Below are 21,130 nucleotides of genomic sequence, written 5' to 3' on the forward strand. Positions count from 1 at the left end.
TGGGCACATTAAAAATCAGCCAGGTGTGTAAGTGGGTAAATCACTGTAAGGAGATTAACACTGAAAGTTGCTTTGAGAAAAGTGTCAGATGGAAAAATGCAAATGTGATGTAAATGGCTGTTGAAGGGCACCTGTGTGCCCACAGGCCCACCTCTCTCCACCCGCCTCCTGTTGCCCCCGTGCTCCTGGCGAGGGGGACTCCAAAGAGAGGAAGCACAGCACACACTCTCAATGACCACGTGAAACACACCAAACAAACCGCCTGCGACGTTCGTCATCTGTGTGCTTATCACTTCAGGAGCTGAACTTGCGACCCAAAGCGTAAAGCTCAGATCCCTGGAGGGGAATCCCAAATTTTCAGCTAAATAACAACTGCAGCTCCTTTGTGAAACGATGTGTGTGAAAATGGAAATCAGGCGGCAAACGAGCATCTGGTCCAGAGGTCTCGGAGCTGCGTGTCTGACGGCCGCTTCCCCTGCTGCCTGGGCTCGAGCGGACCCAGCTGCCTGTAGATGCCTCTCCCCTCTTGCAGTTTATTGAACCAGAACTCTGCCATCCAAGCAGAACCAGATTCCTTTCCTCTGTTGCATTTTGCAAGTATTTTATTTAAAGCCCTTTCTTGTTTGTGTCGCTGTTGAGAAATGTGTTTTATCCATGCGTTTCTTTCACTTCCTCCCCTCAGTTCCAACAAGTGAGAAAAATGCAATCGCAGCCTACGCTGCTGATGACCTCTGATGCTGACCACACCAAACAGGCGTCCCAGCATCTGAGCCAGCGATGGATTATCACAATTCCCAGCAATTTTCATGTGAATGAGCATCGTACAACTTTGCAAACTGAACAAGTCAGACCAGGAGCCTTGTTTGACTGTTCTCTGTACACATTTACATTCCGTAGTCAAACAGTTCATCAATCAAAGTCAATTCAGTGTGTGAGTCCAGACAATGGCAGCGCAGCAAAGTCGACCTAAAGAACTGGGTCGCGGTTGATGCTCTTTGTGCCTTTGAGAAGTGGCGGTGCAACAAAGGAGTCCAGCTGACAGGGTGGGATGATAACGTGTTGGGCATTAATGCAAGAACAATGGCAACACGGGGCCGAGAGAGCAACAATTAGACAGAAATGTGACGATGTGGTGTCGTTGGAATAATACCCAAATTATGCACATCTGGCTCCGCCCAGTTGTGAGATGTGACGCAAGTTCTGGTTTCATTCTGGGAAATGGCCGATGGAAACCATGGAACTTGCTTTTGCAAAGCTCTGGCCCATATTTCATCATAGTCCCTGCTACATGAGCTGTGCATGAGTGCGCGCGTGTGTGTGTGTGTGTGTGTGTGTGTGTGTGTGTGTGTGTGTGTGTGTATGACACTGGCCCACTTCGGAGCTCTTTCCACAGGTCCTTGCCTGCCTCTCTACTGGTTTCCCAACCGTTTATTTTACTTACTGTGGAGACACTCGTATCGGGAGGTTTAAAGGGCTCCCAGGAGCTGCAGAGCCATTTCCGCTCCTTGCGTTACAATGTGACGCTGCTCAGCCAAAATCAGACTTCAGCGCAGAAATAACAAACAACTACCAAAGCTTGTAAACGTAGAGTCGTGAGTACATTCATGGTGTTTGTGTTCCTTACGGTAAATCAATCGGCTTCTCGTTGCGCAAGCCGAGCCAGTCGATGGGAGGTTGCAACTGGAGATCACACGTTAAAATCTCTGAAGAGAAGATGAGGTTCATCTGATTTTTTTTGGTGAGTTTTCATTGAAAGCCTTGAAATTGGAAACCAGATCTTTCATTAGAAGGCTGCAGATGGTGCGGTGGTTGTGAGGGACCAGAGAACAGCTCTGGGAGGAATTGTGACCTGACATACAGGAGCAGGCCTCTGGTGGGTGGTGTCAAAGAAAAATTGTTCCACAGAAGGACCTTTTTGTAGAAGAACCTTGACACAGAAGACCTTACAAGAGAAAGATCATCACCTACAAAAACCATCTAACAGCAGAACTGTTGCTCAGAAGAACACTAGGTGACTGAAGGTCTACCAAGGGATGCCCTCACAGGATAGATCAGTTAACAGATGTTGACATCTCCACGGTGCAACGAGGTGTGGACGTTCACGCGCTTGTGACGTCTGATGGATTGTGATGTCTTCATCGGTGAGGCATGCAGGCCTCTATCCACGCTGAAAGATGAGGGGAGCTTCGTGCGTAAAATTGGCTCACGCAGCCCAATCACCATCATTATCAATCAATCTCACAACTTCATATGTGTAACTGTGCTCCGTGTGGGTCGACGCGCCTCGCTGAATGTTTGACATATTTTATCATTTAATGACATCGCATTAAATCACTCATATTTGATATCAATATGCGCAGGATTAAAACACACCAGCTGGCACAGTATATTCCGAAAACACACTAGAGCGGGTGAGGGGTGGTTACCATAGTATGATCATACACTGAGGATTGGTTCCATGTTCTGAACACAAGCTGAGGGGTAATACCATGGTCTGAACAGCCACTGAGTGGTTTTACACATGCTGGAGATTTTCTCGTACACCGAGGGGTTGTTACCATGTTCTGAACACGCACGCTGGAGCTCTTCTCCTACGCTTGGAGGGTTTTACCGTGTTCTGGCTGCACACAAGGGGCACGTTACCATGCTCTGAACACACACTGGAGCTCTTCTCTTACACTGAAGGGTGTTGCCATGGTAAAACCACACCCTTAAGACTGTTACCATGTTGTGGCCACACTCCAGGGCTCTTACATGCTCTGAACACACACCGGAGCCGTCTTCTAACACCAAGGGGTGTTACCATGTTTTGGCTCCGCACTAGGGGGTGTTACCATTGAGGATCCCTCTCATTTCGCAAGTGAGGCGACCAACCAGCGCGCAGCAGCCCGCAGGGAGGAGGGTTCGGATCCCGCAGTGCCACCGCTCCACGCGTGTTTGCGTGACTCCGCCGCGTCCTGACAGCGGAGAGGAGGAGAGCAGAAGGAGAAAGAGGAGGAGAAGGAGGAGACCACAGAAGATGATGATCAGTGGATGATCGCAGGAGCTCAGAGGAGCTCAGAGGAGCTCAGCGCTGTCAGCGTCACTCCGTCCGCCTTCGCGTGGTTGCGTGCGCTCCACCACTTCGCCGCTTCGGCCCCGCGGGGGATTCGAACCCTCCGCTCCTCGGGATCTGTACCGGACGTGCACCTCCGACTCCGTGGATTTTATCTGGCCCTCGCTGGAATGGCACAGCGGGTCCCCGGGAGAAGAGGAGCGGGAGCGCGGACGGCGGGAGGAGCGCGCAGCTGAAGGACGCGGGATGCGCGCACCCCGGAGAGAGTGGAGAGTCGCGTGAAGAGCAGCGCTGAGGAGCCCGAAGAGCCCGGTGGAGACGAGGTCGGAGACCCGGAGACCCGGAGACCCAGAGACCGCACCGGCAGCGCTGGGCACCAGCTGACAGAGCAGCCGAGCAGAGCCGCTTCTTTCTCCGCGCCGAGGCGCTTCCTCCCCGTCCGTCCGCGTCGTGTGCCTCGAGCTCCGCAGGCGCGGACCTGCGGGAGAGCACTTTCCTGGCTTTTTTTCGCCTTTCTTTTCCTGCAGATCCATCCAGGATGTTCTGTGGATTATTGATCCTGCTTCTCTTCCCCGCCGCTCTCGGAGGTCAGTGACGACTCGCATAGACGCGCGGCGCGGTGTCCGTTCGCGTATTGTCACACGTACTATAATATAGCCCGGTCGGTTATAATATTTATATAATTCATATTCAGTTCAGTCTTTCTGAGATGCTGTTTGTGTCCAATTTTTAGGACATATATTTCTAGGATGATGTTTGTTGTACTGTGATAATGCTGCTGTTTTGTGGGACATAGATATAGATCTTTCCTTCTTAGTTATTATTATTATTATTATAATTATTATTATTACAACAACAGGTACAGCTCCTGAGCCGCAAGACAAACTTCCACAAGATCGACTTCTCTTTCATGACATGTCATGTTTTCTGTTGATTCTTTACGTTTTTTTTACAAAACGCGCTCGCTCGGTACCTGACGTATCATTCAGAGAAGAATCCCTGAATGAAATGCGGGATAAAGTCCTTATGGGATGTTACGGTTCTTCTGGAAATGATGTCGGTGATACCGGGTCAACGTGCGGGCAGAGAGAGAGAGAGAGAGAGAGAGAGAGAGAGAGAGAGAGAGAGAGAGAGAGAGCGCGGTGAAAACCACAAATGACCGCGTTTTACCGTACGGAGTCCGTGAGTGACCGCGGGCTGACAGCGCAAAAGCGTCCGTGTAAAACGCGGTACTTATTTAATAATAATAATAGGATATTAGCAGCTCGTTAAAGACGCTGTTAATAAACGTGTTTTAATTCGTCTTAGCGAAGGTGGCCTTTTACCTCCTTAGTACCTCTTTATTACCTGTTCTTACATGACTGCTACGTAGTCTAGTGAACCTCCCAGCGCCCTTTACACCACCTCCCAGTGTCCTTTACACCACCTCCCAGCACCCTTTACACCACCTCCCAGTGTCCTTTACACCACCTCCCAGCGCCCTTTACACCACCTCGCAGTGTCCTTTACACCACCTCCCAGCGCCCTTTACACTGGGATCCTTTACACCACCTCCCAGCGCCCTTTACACCACCTCCCAGCGCCCTTTACATTACAGGCTATTGAAACAGTGCCCCCCCTCCATACCCACTGGCTGTTATCAACTGCTGGTGATGCTCCGCAGAGCCCAGCACTTACCACATGACCGTGTCCGTTCAGAAATACCGGACACTTCAGAGCGACACAGGTCAATGGGTTTAAAGTGGGAGGCCACACCCCCACGGCCCCCTCCTGACTGTACTTGGCATTATGGTAAACGGTGTAAATGACAGTGACCCTAAAGGGTGCAGCTGAATGTGGGCTTTTCAGAGCAAACCTCACATGACTAAACATATGTGTGGAATGAAGTTTGGCGTTACGATATTTCCTCTGAACGCCTCTAGAAATATTTGCACGGATGAAGGATTTGGTCTGGAAACCTGAGCAGGGCACGGTTCTTTACACGGTTTTTACACGGTTCTTACTACTACGCACTCTCACTTCTGCTCACATGATTCTTACCTTAGACTCTCTGCTAGTCTCTCCCACTGGTCTCACTCTGGGGTCACACCCCCCGGTCTCTCCCACTGGTCTTACTCTGGGGTCACTCCCCCCCACTGGTCTCTCCCGCTGGTCTCGCTCTGGAGTCCCACACCCCCCCCCCACTGGTCTCTCCCACTCGACACTCCACTTCCATCCCCTTTATCTGCCATAAATCAGGTTTTACAGAATGAGTAAAAACAACATTTCTGGCAAACAAATGAAAGCAACAGTTATGAAAAATGTGTACATGTCTATTTTTAAGTTCCCCTGGGAGGGCAACGCTCACCTTTGTGTGTTTACATTATTGCTGCCAGCACGCCGACTCCCTCTCACAGTTTTACTACTGCTTTGGCACATGTTCTATAAATAGAAGCCCAAAAGCGGGAGATTAAGTCTGGCCGCGTCGGCTCTCGGCCCGAGGAACGTACGAAACGCCGTCTCGCAAATGAGATGATGCGACGTGTTCTCGCTGGAGTGGCGCGCTCTCTCGGTCACTGTGTTTTCCGTGGCCCGTTTCGCAGACAGGTGTGGGGCCGACATTAAGATCACAAGCGCCAACTACCTGACGTCGCCCGGCTACCCGGTGTCCTACTTGCCCTCGCAGAAGTGCACGTGGCTGCTGCAGGCCCCCGAGCCCTACCACAAGATCCTCATCAACTTCAACCCCCACTTCGACCTGGAGGACCGAGGCTGCAAGTAAGTGCGGAGCCCTCGGAGACGCAGGCGCCGAGGCCGGAGGGCGAACGGCGCCACCTGCAGGTGGAGCTTTCGTCCCGGAAAGGCGATTCGCGGCGGAGCAGCGGTGACGGTTCGCGGTGACAGTTTCTCCCGCACGTCCGTGCTTCGCCGAGGCTGAACGTAACCAGGATGAGCAGAATTTTGGTGCTTGTTTAACGAAGTCGCAGATTACGGACCAGATTATCGAAAACCGATACTTAAAACAACAAAGCAATTTAGCACATGTAACAGTATTAGAATTGTTTTTTTGAGAATCCTCGGATCTCGAAGGTGTTTGGACTGTTCTTTATACAAATATGCTGGGGACATGCTGTGCTGCGATGTCAGCCCTCGCTGCGACATCTGCGTCATCCGCATCATTTGCATAATCCCCATCATTTGTATCATCGATGCCATTTGCATCATCCGCATGATCCTGGCCGCACAGCACAAGCGTCGCCACATTGCTGCTTATGCACACGCAGAACATTGCACACGCCTGTGTGCTTTCATGGGATGTGGTGCACATGCAAGCTTACAGTCGTTACTGTGGCGGGATGGTTAGCGTCTGTATGGACCTCCCTCCCCCATCCTTCCCCCCAAAGGTCCAGCGTTTAAGAAGTGAAATCAGTGGCACTCTTTATTGTGGCCCTTTGCCTCCTACATGTGTGCGAAGTGCTTGTAAAACACGCTCCTGGTGTCTGGTGGCGTCTGCCCGTCAGGGGTCACTGGCTACTACGGGATCCCGTTTCATCGTCCAGAGACTAATTAACTTTCCTGGTGTCGGAGCCAAACGGCTGCGTTCGGGAGAGGAATGTGTGGCGAGGGGAGACGATCCCCAGTGTAGCGTGTCCCCGGTAATCCGAGTCGGAAGCCCTTCAAAGCCTCGGGGTGGGGTCACGGTGTCCATCCGAAGTCTAAGCGCCAGTGATGCCTGGACCCGTGAGAAGCTCATCTGTTTAGAAAAAGTCTTGACCCGTTGATCCGTTTCTTTTTAATGGAATAAAAATAACACTTGATGGTTTAGCCGTTTATGTTCTGAGGGATCCGTGGAGGGCTGTGGTACAGCGGCAGAGCCCCGGAAGCATCCCCCGACTCATGACGAGCTGGCTCGTGCATCCATCCCTCCGGTGGGTTTTCCAGGCACCACAAGTGGCACGACAAGGTGGCCCGGGACCCCAGCGCTGGTAGAAAGAGCGGTTTGTCCGAGAGGAGCGTTGAAACGCTTGTTATGACAAAGACTCGGAGAGAGCAGCCGTTTCCCATGCTGCAGACGGACGGAGGTATAAATAGCTTCAATGAACCTATTGTGTGGGCGTCTCCGTTTCACGCGATAGACCGCCCTGTCTGACCACGGGGCCTTTGGGGGGAAGAAGCCAGCGCTCGGTCCCTTTCGGTCAGTGTGACCACTCCTGTTTGAGCGACCCAACACCCATGCGGTGTTTTGCCTTTGTTGTCTTGGAGAAATATGTGACGATGAAATAATTGCATGTGGGTTCACAAGTTACAGATGACCTATCAGAGCGGGACTCTGTGTGTGTTGGGGGGGGGGAATAAAGAATCACAGCCAGTGTTAATGAGAAAGTGGTGGAAAAGCCAGGATTCGGGGAGAAGCGGAGGGAGAGGGCAGCCCGTTGAGTTCCGCCGAGGCGTGTCTGGGCTTGCCGGCCGTGGCGAAACCCGTGCCGTACTCCGCGCTCCCTTCGCGGCCGATCGATTCGTGGAGCACGGGCACAGTCCGAGTGTCACCCAGAGGAGGAGCCGGGCTGCTTTCGGTCGGCCCTTTCAGGCCCTCTGTGGCGGAGGCGAGGGGCAGAAAACACATCTTTCCTTAGTCACTGCACGGGTTGTTTACGGTTTGTTTGCTTGGAGACCCGAAATCAGGAATTAGTTCTGTTAGTTACATCCGAACAAGAATCTGCTTGTTCTCCGCTGCAGTTCAGCAGGACCTCATTGTGTGAGGGTCTCTCTTTGATGCTAAACTTGGGCGCAGCAGCCAGGGTTTAAAGGGACAGTGATAGATGATGTTCGGTCCCGGGTCTTTACCAGACGTTCTGCTTTCCTCTCCGGTGGATCTTTCGGTCGAACCATCCATCAGTCGCCCCACATTTCTGTTGGATGGATAACCGGGTACAGTGTGGTAACCCTGTGTTTTTCCCACCTGGATCGCGTACCGTCGTCCCCATCCCAGACGCCCCAAGACGGCCTCAGATGGATGAGACGCGCTTCTCCGTCACGCTCCCCCTGCCCGAGTGACATTGGCACAAAGCGGCGGCGGCTAATTGCACGACAGAGTTGCAGATCGCCGAGGACAGCTTGGCCTCCCGAAGCTGGCAGGGAGCAAGTCCATCGCCGTGCCAACCGCCTCCTTCAGGCGTTGCCTCTTGCTGAAATAGATGCCACCCCCCACCCACCCCTTTGGCGCATACATGCTCCGAGCATCTCTCCGAATTTCCAGGAAACACAAAAAGAGGGAGAGCAAGGAAAACAGAGAATGAAAGGCGTTTGGGAAACGGGGACGGAGGAACGTCGCTGAGAGCGATGGGCACGGTGTGATCGTAACCCTTCTGGCGGCTGATCGCTGGGACGGGGTCACAACCCAGATCTTCTTATCAGCAGAAGTGGGTGGAGTTGCTGAGGCTTTCATTGAGCCTCAATGGCCCTTTGTCCTCAGTATCCAATGTGTGCAACACACACACACAAACACATACACACACACGCGTGCATGCATCTTCCAGATCTAAGGAGCTAGGTACCAGGTTAAGTGCGTTGACACCTGACCCCTTAGCGGCACCTTCTCAGTTGTAGTGCATCCACTTGCCCTTGCTCCCTCCAGCGCTGCCATGCAGCCCCCCCAGTCACTGGAGCCACATAAAAACATCGGAAGACTCTTCGAGTTCAGATAAGGCTCGTCGATGAGGGATCGCCCAGCGGTCACCAGGCTAGCAGACCACAGCGTGGTTCCTGCTGCCGCGCATTAACCCACATCTCCCTTTCCCTCGTTTCACCTCCGAACGACCCCACCCCCTCCCGGATGAGCTCAGCGCACGCTTGCGACCCATTACCCGGGGGGGATGTCACACTACAGCAAATAAAAGCCTCTCTGTGTTTTTTTCTCCTGTGTTTATGCTACTCAGCATTGCGCTTGAGTCATGCAAAAAAAAAAACTATAATCATAGAGTCGTGTTTTTATGGATTATTATCCCAGTGACTTCAGCAGACCAACAATAATACTGGATTTTTTGCTTTTCGTGAAATAATTTCTGCGCCGAACGTGCACATTCTTTGCTTCACCACTTTCCTCTTTCATCATTCTTTCCTTTGCTGTTTCTGAGATATGTGGAAGTGCAGCCCCACGCAGAGCCGATGCCGCGCCTGGCTGACCCCGCGTGGCCCCCGTGGCCTCGTACCTGGGACCTGCGCGCGGACCGTCGGCCGCCGCGCCGCCTCGCTGCTCCCGCTTCGTTGTCCATTTTTCTCAAAAGGAACTGTGACACAAACAGAAGGGACGTTTCTCTTCCCGCCGCCGACTCCACGTCGGCCCTGAATCGTCCTTAATCAGAAATCCGATTGTGCCGCTGCCAGGGAGAGGAGGACGTGCCGGACCTCTCGGCCCGACACCGCAGACGGCCAATTAGTTTGGAGAGGCACGGGGGCGGGAAAACAGAAGGTGCCTTTGTAGCTGGGTCTCGTCACCGCTTTCTCGCAGAAGCGGGCCGTCCGCCATGGCAACGCTAAGTGAGACGAGCAGCTGCCGCACTGTACAGCCTCCAGGCTGCGGTCCGTCCGCACGTCCAACCAGCTATCCGCAAACCCGAGGGCCCGAATCGGACCGCCCGTCCCGGTCACACAGGGGAAACCGTGGTCAGAAACATCACGGTCTACAATCTACTATGAATCACTGTTGTCCAGCTTAAGGAATCAATCAATCAATCAATCAGTCTGTCTGTCTGTCTGGTCCTTGTGGTACATAAACATTTTGAAATGATGTATTTACATTCGGGGGGGGGTGCGGTGGCGCAGTGGGTTGGACCACAGTCTTGCTCTCCAGTGGGTCTGGGGTTCAAGTCCCGCTTGGGGTGCCTTGCGACGGACTGGCGTTCTGTCCTGGGTGTGTCCCCTCCCCCTCCGGCTTTACGCCCTGTGTTGCCGGGTAGGCTCCGCGACCCCGTATGGGACAAGCGGTTCTGAAAATGTGTGTGTGTATTTACATTCACTTTTTAAGGGGCGTGGTGGCACGGCGGGTTCCGCTGGCGCCCTCTGTGGGGCGGGTCTGGGGTTCGAGCCCCGCTTGGGGTGCCTTGCGGCGGCCTAGCGTCCTGTCCAGGGTGTGCTCCCTTCCCCTTCAGCCTTGTGCCTTGTATTGCCAGGCAGGCTCCGGCTCACCGCAACCCTCCTTGGGACAAGCGGTTGTTGATGTTGCAAAAAAACGTTCGCATTTATTCACTTAGCAGACACTTTTCTCCGAAGCGACGCACATCTCAGAGAGCAATACGAAAAGTGAATTACATCAACGGGAGGAGAGATTCTGATGCAGACGCGTGATGCCTCAAAACATTGCTCTGTCAACAGCGTAGCTGGAAAATTAAGGGCAAAGACAAGGGAATCCATCACCGTGATTGATCAGTGCCCTTTGCAAAATATGTGCTGGGCTGCCATGTAGACGGATCCCCGAGTACAGTTGGGTGTGAACCACCCTGCAGTCCAAGCCTCTCTTTCGGCCAAATTCCGGTCTGTTGGCTCAGGTCCAATGGGACGCACCTGCTGGCAATGACTGGATATGCAAATTAACCAAAAAACCTTTCTCAGTTAAACGAGACTCTGGTGCAGAAAAGATTTTGAGCACCACCCTTGAACCCTGGATCCTCGAGCCCGGTTAGGGTAAAGGTAATTTCGGCTCAAAGGATGCAGGTTCGAATCCAGCTTCCTGCTGTAGTACCCTTGCCCATGGTACCCCCCTGAATTATTACAGTAAAAAAATACCCCAGTGTATAGATTGGTAAGTAATTGCAGTTTAAGATGATCGGATGCTTTGGAGATAAGTATCAGCTGACTGTGGTAAATACATTTACTTTACATTTATTCATTTAGCTGATGTTTCTCTCTAAAGCGACTTACAATGTTAAGATTCTTAAAACTATTTATCCATTTATACGGCTGGGTAATTTTACAGGAGTACACACACACACACACACATTTTCAGAACTGCTTGTCCCATACGGGGTCACGGGGAACCGGAGCCTACGGCGTAAGGCCGGAGGGGGAGGGGACACACCCAGGACGGGACGCCAGTCTGTCGCAAGGCACCCCAAACGGGACTCGAACCCCAGACCCACCGGAGAGCAGGACTGTGGTCCAACCCACTGCACCACTGCGCCCCGCTTTACAGGAGTAATTTAAGGTAAATACCGTGCTCAAGGGTACTGCAACTGGAGGTGGGACTCAAACCTGCAACATTTGGGTGCAAAAGGCAGCAGCGCTAACCATTACACGACCTGAGCTGAGGAAGAGCTCAATTCCCTCTGCTGGGCACTGATTTCACTTCTGACTGCAGGCTCTAATAAAGTGAACTTCGCAGGCCGCCTGCTCCTCTTCTGTCGAACCGCTACGGACGAGGTCATTACTGCCACACAACGGCTGCAGGGACAAAAGTTACCGTTTCGGGCCGAGTTAATTAGTGTCAAACGGTGGAAGGAAGACGTGTCGCCTCCAGCTCTCGGAAATGGAGATATGCTTGTTTCAGATGTGGACAGATGTTACCACAGAGGTACCCTTTGTCCAAAGTGACAGCTAGGTAATGTTCACAGCGCTGAGATCTGGACGGCTGGTTAGACCTGCAAAGTTCTCTGATGTTTGACGTGAGTAGAAATCGGTAGCCGGTTTTTGTCCGGGCAGCAGTGGTCAAGGGAACACCTCAGTGGACGGGTTGATCCTTGGTTTACCTGCTTTCTGACGTCTCTTTCTGCTGGTGGCCCCTGCTGTGTTGGCATGGCGATGCATTGTGGGAGGGAGGCAACTGGATCAAGCCAATGTGATTTACAATGTGAAGTTTGTACACTAACCCATTTATACAGGTGAGTCATTCTTCTGTATCAGCTCTGGGTAAGAACCTCAATCAAGGGTATTACAGCAGGGATTCGAACCCGGATCCTTTGACTGCAAGTCGGTGGCTCTAACCAGTACACATCCTGCCTGGTGTAAGGTTAGGCTCCGGATCAGCGGTTGAGAAACTCTCACATGCCCTCGCGCCGCATTCCAAACAATCCCAGGACCCGTGACATCGTAGCCAGCCAGGCGGCCCGCTGTGGTGAACATCCTGGCACTGAAGCAGCATAAAAGTGGCCAAGGACTGTTGTTCACATGGTCTTCAGCATCTTCAACCAAGCCAAGCCAAGCCCATCTGGTCTTCTATGTTCCCACACTCTCTCTTCCACTTTATGGTCTCTCCAAGGGGGTGAAAGATGTGTTAAAAATCTCCATAAACTAAGTCACTCAGCACGCAGGGCTCTTTTAATGAGATTTCAACAAATACGATGTTCGGGGGCCATCCGTTTGAGGAAGAGTTAAAAAATCAGCCGGAGGAGGGAGTAAACCAGCAGCAGCATCCCGTAACCTCGCTGCTCGCGAAGAACGAAACGGGCGGTTTGAGGTTCGGCTCCTTGCATGGAAACCCGGCAGAAACAGTGACTGAGCCTTTGGCTCAGGAGGTTTGCGATGCGCTGCCAGCAGGAGAGACAACCAGAGCGGAAGGTCAATTGAGAGATGCAGGAATTCCAATAAATCTCTGACCCTTCAGCGCTCGGATAAAGAGCCATGTTTGATTGTGCAGTTTTTACGAGTCCCTCCGTCGTTAGGAAATGCGGAGGAACCATATTTACCGCGGCGTACAGCTGCTACCATTGCCGCGTAATGAACTCGACGTGAGGTCCACTTCTCACCGCAGAGCACAATGCGCAGATGAAGTCGTTCTGCGGAGCCCGGGCTCATTTAAGTCTGTCCGCTGCGCTGCCTTCACAGAGACGTTCCTGAAAGCAGGGCCACCGCAGGGGGTCTGGGGAAAAGGAGAAATGAGAGCCTGGTGCTCTAAACAGTCGGCGGGAGCTCATTATGGGCCCGCCACCCTCACCGGGCCTTGTGCTTTGCGCCTCGGCCGGATGAAGCCATTCACCTCGAACGGGCAGCCGCTCCCGAGGCCGCTCCTCCATCAGCACCGGGAGGAGATGCGGCAGCCAAAGCCGCTTCCGGTTGGGTGATTTTCCATCGAGGTTCATGAACAGGACCGGTGGGTCTGTGGGACCGTCCTTCTCATCCACTCCCCGCTCCGCGGGGCAGCAGCTGGCGTATTGGTCGGAGCTGCTGCCTTTGGGCCCGAGGGACCTGGGTTCAGTTCCCGCCTGCTTGAGCAAGGCGCTTACCCCGAATTAATACAGTAAAACAATACCGCGTTGTGTGAAGGAGTCAAGCAGTGTATGTAGCTCAACCTCGTAAGTCATTTTGGCGAAAAGCGTCAGGTGAATGAGGTGGAGGTGGCCGTTCGGTCAAAGTTCGGTCGTGTGACTGGTGGTCGCCGTTCATTTCGGTCATCCGCTGACCTCCGTGATGTGATCTTCTTATGATTTCATTCTTTGTTCTGGGAAAACTGATGTTAAGAGCAGTTCAGCACGCTCTCAAAGCACTTCCCATTGCTTCAGGCCCCACACTGGCCTCGTAAAGCGTGGGCACTTACTCACTCATACCGTGCTCGCCACCCATCTCCGCATCTCCCTCTTAATTCAAGCCAGACAGAGGGAATGTCCTGCTGTGGGGGGCTGGGGCACCCCCACTGGGAGAGGAATGTCTAAGGGTGGGGCGTGAGGCTGTCCGTTGGTGTCTGTTACCCCGCAGCCTCCCACGTTCCCACACCTGGCCGTTAAACCGACAGATCAAGTCCCCCAGAAAGGCAGTGACTCGAACTGCGGTTTACCTGGTTGTACATAGTCATTGTTTTACAGCTGACCGTCCAGTGTTTTGAATCCTCATGACACACCAATGGACTTAACACACATGGAGGAGGAATGCTGCAGGGTGTAGCATTGGTTCCCTCCGAAAGGTTGTAGGTTTGAGTCATGCTGAGCTTCAGTCACTTACGATGTAGTAAGTATCCAGGTGCAAAAGCATTTAACCACTTTAGGCAACACTGTCCACTTTTCATAGTGTGGCAGTGGAAATACGCAGTACACAAAATACACCGAATCCTTCATGCTCGCAAGGGTTCCTCATGGGTATCTGAGTTGGGTCTGTATTTGGGCTGTGGGCGGAAACCAGAGCACACACAGGGAACTCATGCAAACTCCGCACAGACCGAGCTGGATCAGAACCCACGTTCTCTCGGACCGTCCGGACATTGTACGACGGCAGCACCGTCCCCTGCACTGCTGTTAAAATTATGTTAAAATGATAGTTTTTAGAAAACGACAAAGAAGTAAAACGGAAGATATTCGGAGCATGTGTCATGTTAGAAGGGTGCGGTCGTTCACCGGTCCCCTCCGCCGCTGACCACCCCCCTCTGTGCCATTACAGGTACGATTACGTGGAGGTGTGGGATGGCATGAACGAGAACGGCCAGCTGGTGGGCAAGTACTGTGGGAAGATCGCACCGTCGCCCATCATCTCCTCGGGCAGCCAGCTCTTCATCAAGTTTGCGTCCGACTACGAGACGCACGGCGCCGGCTTCTCCATCCGCTACGAGGTGTTCAAAACAGGTGGGTACCTGCTCCCGATCACCTCCGCACCACTCTGCCCCCTCTTACATCCTGGAAACTGGCTTTACTGGCCGGGCGGGGCGGTTTCAGGATGCTGGAGGTTGCCGGCTAGGTTTCGGATGGAGGACAGAATGGTCAACGTGACCCGGTGGACTCAGGAGGATGTGGGGTCCCACGGGAGCTGTTCTGAACTGAGGCCAGGCATATGAAAGCCAGGAAAGCCCCTCAGCTGACCCACAGCAGACACCCATATTAGGACATAAAGGAGAGTGTTGCATCCCCCCACTCCTCAGTGCCGGCCATCTGTACACATGCCACGGTGGAAAGGTCAGGCATGGCGGTTAGGGGCCAATGCTCATGGCTGCGAACGACCCAACGTCACCTGTAAAAGATGCCTTTGGTGCAGAGCGTGGTGTCTCCTTCATCTCACACACCAGTAACGTGGCGCAGAAAGGTAATATAACGGCGTTTGAACACACACAGAGTCTGACGTGGGAGATACTCTTTCAGACACACGTGACAAACCAAGCAAAAGTAGTAGGGTCCGTATCTTACGTTGTGAAGCCATGGATAAGTAATAAGCAACATACAATGAGTGCGAACGCATGTTCAGCGTGATGGAATGTGTGTGAATGTGTGTGAGGGTCATGTAGGCTCGTAAAGGAGCGTCATGTAGGAGCACAGAGATGAAAACAGCAACGGGATTGAAAACAAAGTTGGGTAGTTGAGTTAAAGTCGTTTGTAGTTGGACGTCAACAGCGGTATGAGTGTCCGTTCGAGTTTGGGCTTGAATTATTGTGACGTTTATGTTGCTTTATTGTTTATGCTACCAGTTATCAGTAATTGTGTTTTCTACATTTCCATGATGCTGTTCTCCAAAGTTTCTGATTTATCCATTTATACAGCAGGGTCATTTTTACTGTAACAATTCAGGGTAAGTATATTTCTCAGAAGTATTGGGAGCGGGATTCAAACCTGTTTCCTTTGAGTGCAAAGGCAGTGGCTCTAACCGCTACGCCACCTGCTGCCCTTTCTATGGTCCATGCCGCAGTGAAGAAGCTGCGTGAGGAGATGCCATGTAGTCGCGCTGAGCCACATAGCAGGCGATACTCTGCAAACGGCGGTCGGGCGTTCAAAGCCTGAAAAGGGAACTGAGCCACTGCCGCGCCGCGGTCCTCTAATGTGTTTCTGTGGCATTTCATGGAGGAAAACGGGACACCCCCCGATCGCGGTCTATATTTAACCTCTTATTCCACCACATTTCATACTTGTGCGGCTCTCTGACCCAGAACATGTGTTTCTGGCGGCTGCTCCTCAGTTTCCAAAGCCACATCGGAACCCACCCGGGTCCATTAAAGTGCGCTGGGGAAACTGGGAGCGCTGGGCTTCGCAGGCCGCGGACTGCGTTGAAAGGGGCCGCCGTTGGCACTCGTCTCATTAATCGGTTCGTCACGCTGCCCTCATCACCCCCACTTAGCCTGCTTTATGGCACCACCTGTGTCAACAGACCGAAGGAGGAAGGCCAGCTAACCCCGCCCCCTCATCCACCAAGTCTCCGCCTCCAAACCGAGGGGCATGAGGCTTCCCAGTAAACCCCACGAAGCCAACGAGCAGCGCCTTCCACGATCAACAGTCTATACAAAGGCCGTCCTTTAGGATGTTAGGATGTTTGACCGCTGGTCCGAACCGTAGGTCTCTGAGCTCCAGCTCCTGTCCCACACATGACCGACTCTCAAGGCCGACTGTTAAGCGTACATCGCACCGCATCAAGAGACGCGTTTCGACAGGCTGGAAGGACCTTGAAACCTTGAGCCTCGTGGATGACGCACCGTTTACATGAAGTTAAAACTACAAAGACAAATATTTAGTGAAGATATCCTCAGCAGAGCCAAGAAGAATGGATGGGACTGGCGTGCAGAATGTGCCGCAGATGTCACGCGCCATATTTTCAGCTTGTCGAGAGGAAGTGCCGTGCCAGAGAACACAGAGTCTGGTTTCACTGCTTCTTTTACACTATTCATAGGTCTGAAGGTGCTTATTTGCTCTTTCAGTACCCTTTCTTCTTCACTTCTCCTCTGGCTACTGATTTATGTTTTTGCGATCGCCATGGTAACCTCGGAGAACTCAAACAGCTCCGAAGTGCCTGTTGAGCATGACATCACACCTGAAATGGGTCTGTATGGGGCCTTTATTCAAAGGTGCGCCCATGGAAACCAGGCCTGAGGAAATTTTCTATGCTGTAGACATCATTCATTCATTCATTCTTCATTCATTCATTTAACACTTTTCTCCAAGGTCTGTACATTAAGCGAAATACACCGATTTACCCATTCGTCCAGGACGGTAAATTTTATTGCATCACTTCAGGATAAATACCTTGATCAAGGGTACTATAGTGGGGGCAAGGCTTTGAACCCAGGTCCTTCAACTGCAAGGTGGCAGATCTAACCACCACACCCCCTGCTGCCCTTATATGTACGCGAATGCATATATGACAAGCAAGAAGAAACTACCGAGTCTAAACGGTGTCCCAGTTGTACTACAGTTTGCGCAGGCATTTGAGAACATCGGCGTGATATTAAATGCCAAGCCTTTCTAACGTTTTAGCTTTAGCGCTTTGTCGCCATTTCCAGCGTTCTGTCTCCATTCATTAGAGTGGAGTGCTCCTAATAGTGCTGAATTACGACCTGCCACGTAAGCCAAATGACAGAGAAGAACCGCTCGCCACATTTACTTTGGGAATGCTGCATTATTTATTGCCCGTGAACCTCCAGCTGTGCCCATTTACACAGCTGGATGTCTCCCCGAGCAGTTTGCTCTAACTGCTTTTCTTAAAGGGCACGTGAGCAGTTACACCTCCGTGGGTCTGAACCAACAGCCGCCTGGTCCCCAGTTCTCGCTCTCAGCTGGAAACCTCCAGTAAGAGCAGGCATGACGTCACCGCTGTGCTTTACATGTTGCGGTCAATGTTTTAAAAGCTAAACTTCATTCAGGGATGGCTGGACTCAGGTAGGAGAATACTGGGTGGGCCAGACGGGCAAGTGCATCACAATGCTACTTTTTTAATAGATTTTCCACAATTTTTAGAAAAGGAAAAAGGGGTGGTCATCGGTGAAATGAAACTGAAATTGTTTTTAAAAATCGCTCATTTGAGTATTTAAAGTGATTTTGAAGCATTCGAATCTGAGTACGTAATACAAACATATTTTTTCGAAAATGCAGAATGGGAAAGAATCATCGCATTAAGATTGTTCGATCGTTTGGTTTTTTTCTCATCGGTAGTAAGATATTGGGGGAATTGTTAAAAAAACAACTTTATTTTAATGTTTCAAATGATTTGCAAGAAAATACTGTAAATATACAAGAGCTATTTCATTAAAATTTGTTAATTTGTCAATATTATACATATTTCTATCATGTACAAATGATTTTAAAAATGGAGTATATGGTACATAGGACTGAGCAGTCAATCACATGACTGGAGCAAGTAGTCCTGTCATGGGAGGATGAACCATATTAGCACAAGGAAAGTTCCAAATTTTTGCGAGACGGTTGCCATGGTGACACCCTGTGGTACTACAGCGTTCTGTAGCATGCAGGGTATGTTCGGGGGGCATTGGCGTGAGTTCCTGCGGCTGTCCGAAACCGTCGCTCGCTTGGGGAACAGATCCAGACAGGCCTGTGGGACCGGCAATCCTCGAGACGCTGGGTCTAACTTTCCGTACAGTGGCTTCCACTGGAGCAGGGCGCTGTGGTAAAACCACGTCTGTCTGCGGAGAATAGGGCCGTGTGTGTGCCTCGGGCTGGAGGGGCTGGTTCCAAAAATCCAGAATAAATAGCTCTTCCGAACTGCTGCTTCAAATGGGTCAACCTCATTTCCCTTCCCCACCAGGTCCAGAATGTTCCAGGAACTTCACCTCGTCCAGCGGAGTCATCACTTCCCCGGGCTTCCCTGAGAAGTACCCGCACAACCTGGAGTGCACCTTCATGGTCTTCGCCCCCGAGATGTCCGAGATCATCCTGGAGTTTGACAAGTTTGAGATCGAGCCGGACACGACACCACCCTCGGGGGCGCAGTGCCGCTATGACCGCCTGGAGGTCTGGGACGGCTTCCCGGGAGGTGAGTAGTCTGAGTGGACCGGGGGGCCAAACTACAGCACAGCTGCAGTGTGTGTGTGTGTGTGTGTGTGTGTGTGTGTGTGTGTGTGTGTGTGTGTGTGTGTGTGTGTGTGTGTGCGTCTTTCTCGATTTGCACGTTAGCCTTTACCTCTCAGTTGAATCACACACTGAAGGAAAACGGCACTTAGCCCAGTGCGTTTGACTGTGACCACAAAATCTGAAGAAAAACAACCATGTTATCTCCATCCGTTACTTTCCAGGCCCCTGAAGCACAAGAGCGCGAACGCTTGAGGGGCCATGCATTGTGTCAGGAGAATGGCAGGAAGCCTGTGCTGACACGAACCTCATTAAGCACGCGGAGCAGCTCCTTATCTGGGCCTGATTCGGCTTCCCTCAGCCTAATGGCATCTGGGGAGGGACGTGGGGTTCGGAGGCCACGTTAAAATACAAGCAAGGTCATGCAGTGCGGAGGAACCGCATGGCACGCCCCACAATCCAGACCTATGGTGTTTAGGGGACTAGCGGTCTGTTTTCAACTCATTGTTTCCAACTCAGTTTCCGGCAGAGATCTTCTCCCAGTCAGAACATTTTTCCTCCTTGAAACGCTCACCCGATGCCGGCCATGTGTTACCACCTTCACGAGAAGTGCTGCCCCCCCTTTGTTCCTCTTCTTTAGGAGATCCCCAGGTTAGCAGTTATCAGGCCAGCTCAGCACTTCCTGTAGAGCATTAGTCCAAAGTGACGTACGGGTATGCGTCACGTCCACACCCACAACTCAACCGACAGCACCTGACTCTGCTCCAGCACCTGATTAACTGCTCACCCTTTAAAAGACCCTCCTCAGCGCCCATACCTTTGCGGAATCTCGTCAGAGACAACCGCCCTCCCTCGTGATGTCCAGTGCACGCTCAACCCTTGTTCTCAGTTCTCATCCTCCGGTTTTCGTCCCTTCGCCTTGTTTCTCGACCACGTCCACGTATCTTTGTTGCAACGCCGACCGCCGATCGACCGACTCTTCGCTTCATCTCCTGACCTCGCCCATGGATCCCCGCTCTGACCCCGACCGCCAGTCGACCGACCATTCGCCTGTCCCCAACGCCGAGAACTTGCCCGATCCCCTGAATCCAAATGAACGACTCCGCACTTGGGTCCTGCCGTCCCGGTTCTCTCAGCCGCACATGACAGTATGAATACCTTGCATTTAGCTGACACCTTTATCCAAGGTGACTTACAGTCCTAGATACTCAACACCGCAGTGCAATCATTCACACGCACCGCACACAGAGAGACGCGAAGGCTAATCTAGAGTCACCAGTTCCCCTGAAATACCTGTCTTTGGACTGTGGGAGCAAACCAGGACGCCTGAAGGAAACCCAGGTGAACATACAAAGCCCACATAGGCAGAGCTGGATTCTAATCAGCATCCAAACCCACAGCCCATGAGCTGCGACGCACCAGCGTTACCTGATGCTTGTCGTGCCGGTGGGAGTTAGAGGAGCTCGGCGCGACCCAGTGGCCCATCGGTTCGTTTATGCCTCAAAAAAAGTGTTTTTGTATGAGCGCTAACAAGGATCGGGGTCTCTTTCTGTTGCCGCACACTGATACAACTGCGAGCAACAGGTCTTTCATCACAGTTCTGGCCTCCTGGCTGTTTCCTCCTTTCAACATCACACAGGGATGCGCTAATGAAAAAGACCGCGAAGACCCTGGGGCGGCCAGACGCTCCGGCGAATTCCATTCATTACCGCTTTTATTTTTGACCAGTGGGACGTCACAGATCAAACGGATGCCGACGTGCGCCGCAGCGGCACGTTTCTTTGCGAAGAGTTTCACTGAGGTCGCGCCGTGGAACAGCCGGCGTCGTCCAAACAAACCACGGGCCGTCAAGAGAACATCCGTCGGCCATCAAAAGCGCTGCCACGAGCAGTCAAGCGATTGCACTGTCTTGCACCCTTATTACACCATAAGTCAGATGCAACGAGAGTGCAACGAAATCTGAAGCTCTTCAGACACGAAGGATAAAGCTTCTGGTTTCCTGACACTGTCCGCAAGAGAGGCAACGTCTCCCTTCTTCTTTTCCTTCAGCTGTTTAAGATGTGCAGGTGTCATGGTCTGGATTTTTTGGTAACCATAGGAAACTGCACATGAGGCTGAGCTAACTGGCATCCATCTCTTTCCCTCCCCATAACCGCAGTGGGGCCATTCATCGGGCGCTACTGCGGACAGGAGTCGCCAGGCCAAATCGTGGCCTACACCGGCATCCTGTCCGTGACGCTCACCACGGACAACGCTATCGCCAAAGAGGGCTTCTCCGCGAACTTCACCATCGCAAAAAGGGCGGCTCCTGACGGTGAGTCAGCCCCGCTCCCAGAAGGGTGTGGGATGAAATCTCAGGTTGAGGAACAGCTTCTGCAAAACCCTGGGTTCATGTGTAAGT

The 21,130-nt window shown here is 52.1% G+C and overlaps 1 protein-coding gene across 2 annotated transcripts in view; it reads left to right on the top strand.

Annotated features, from left to right (window-relative positions):
- The first annotated feature begins 2,475 nt into the window (after positions 1-2,475).
- LOC108937703 (neuropilin-1a-like) overlaps positions 2,476-21,130 on the top strand; it is a 40,145-nt gene continuing 21,490 nt past the window's right edge. The window contains exons 1-5 of one of the 2 annotated variants that reach the window (XM_029253347.1): positions 2,476-3,642; positions 5,638-5,812; positions 14,393-14,574; positions 18,467-18,694; positions 20,888-21,043. In XM_029253347.1, coding sequence (XP_029109180.1) covers positions 3,594-3,642; positions 5,638-5,812; positions 14,393-14,574; positions 18,467-18,694; positions 20,888-21,043 — 790 coding nt within the window. In that variant the 5' untranslated portion in view covers positions 2,476-3,593. The remainder of the gene's footprint in view (positions 3,643-5,637; positions 5,813-14,392; positions 14,575-18,466; positions 18,695-20,887; positions 21,044-21,130) is intronic. The other variant, XM_018757770.2, reaches the window with a different exon arrangement.

Source organism: Scleropages formosus, chromosome 7 (genome assembly GCF_900964775.1).
Source record: "Scleropages formosus chromosome 7, fSclFor1.1, whole genome shotgun sequence".
Classification (NCBI taxonomy): Eukaryota; Metazoa; Chordata; class Actinopteri; order Osteoglossiformes; family Osteoglossidae; genus Scleropages; species Scleropages formosus.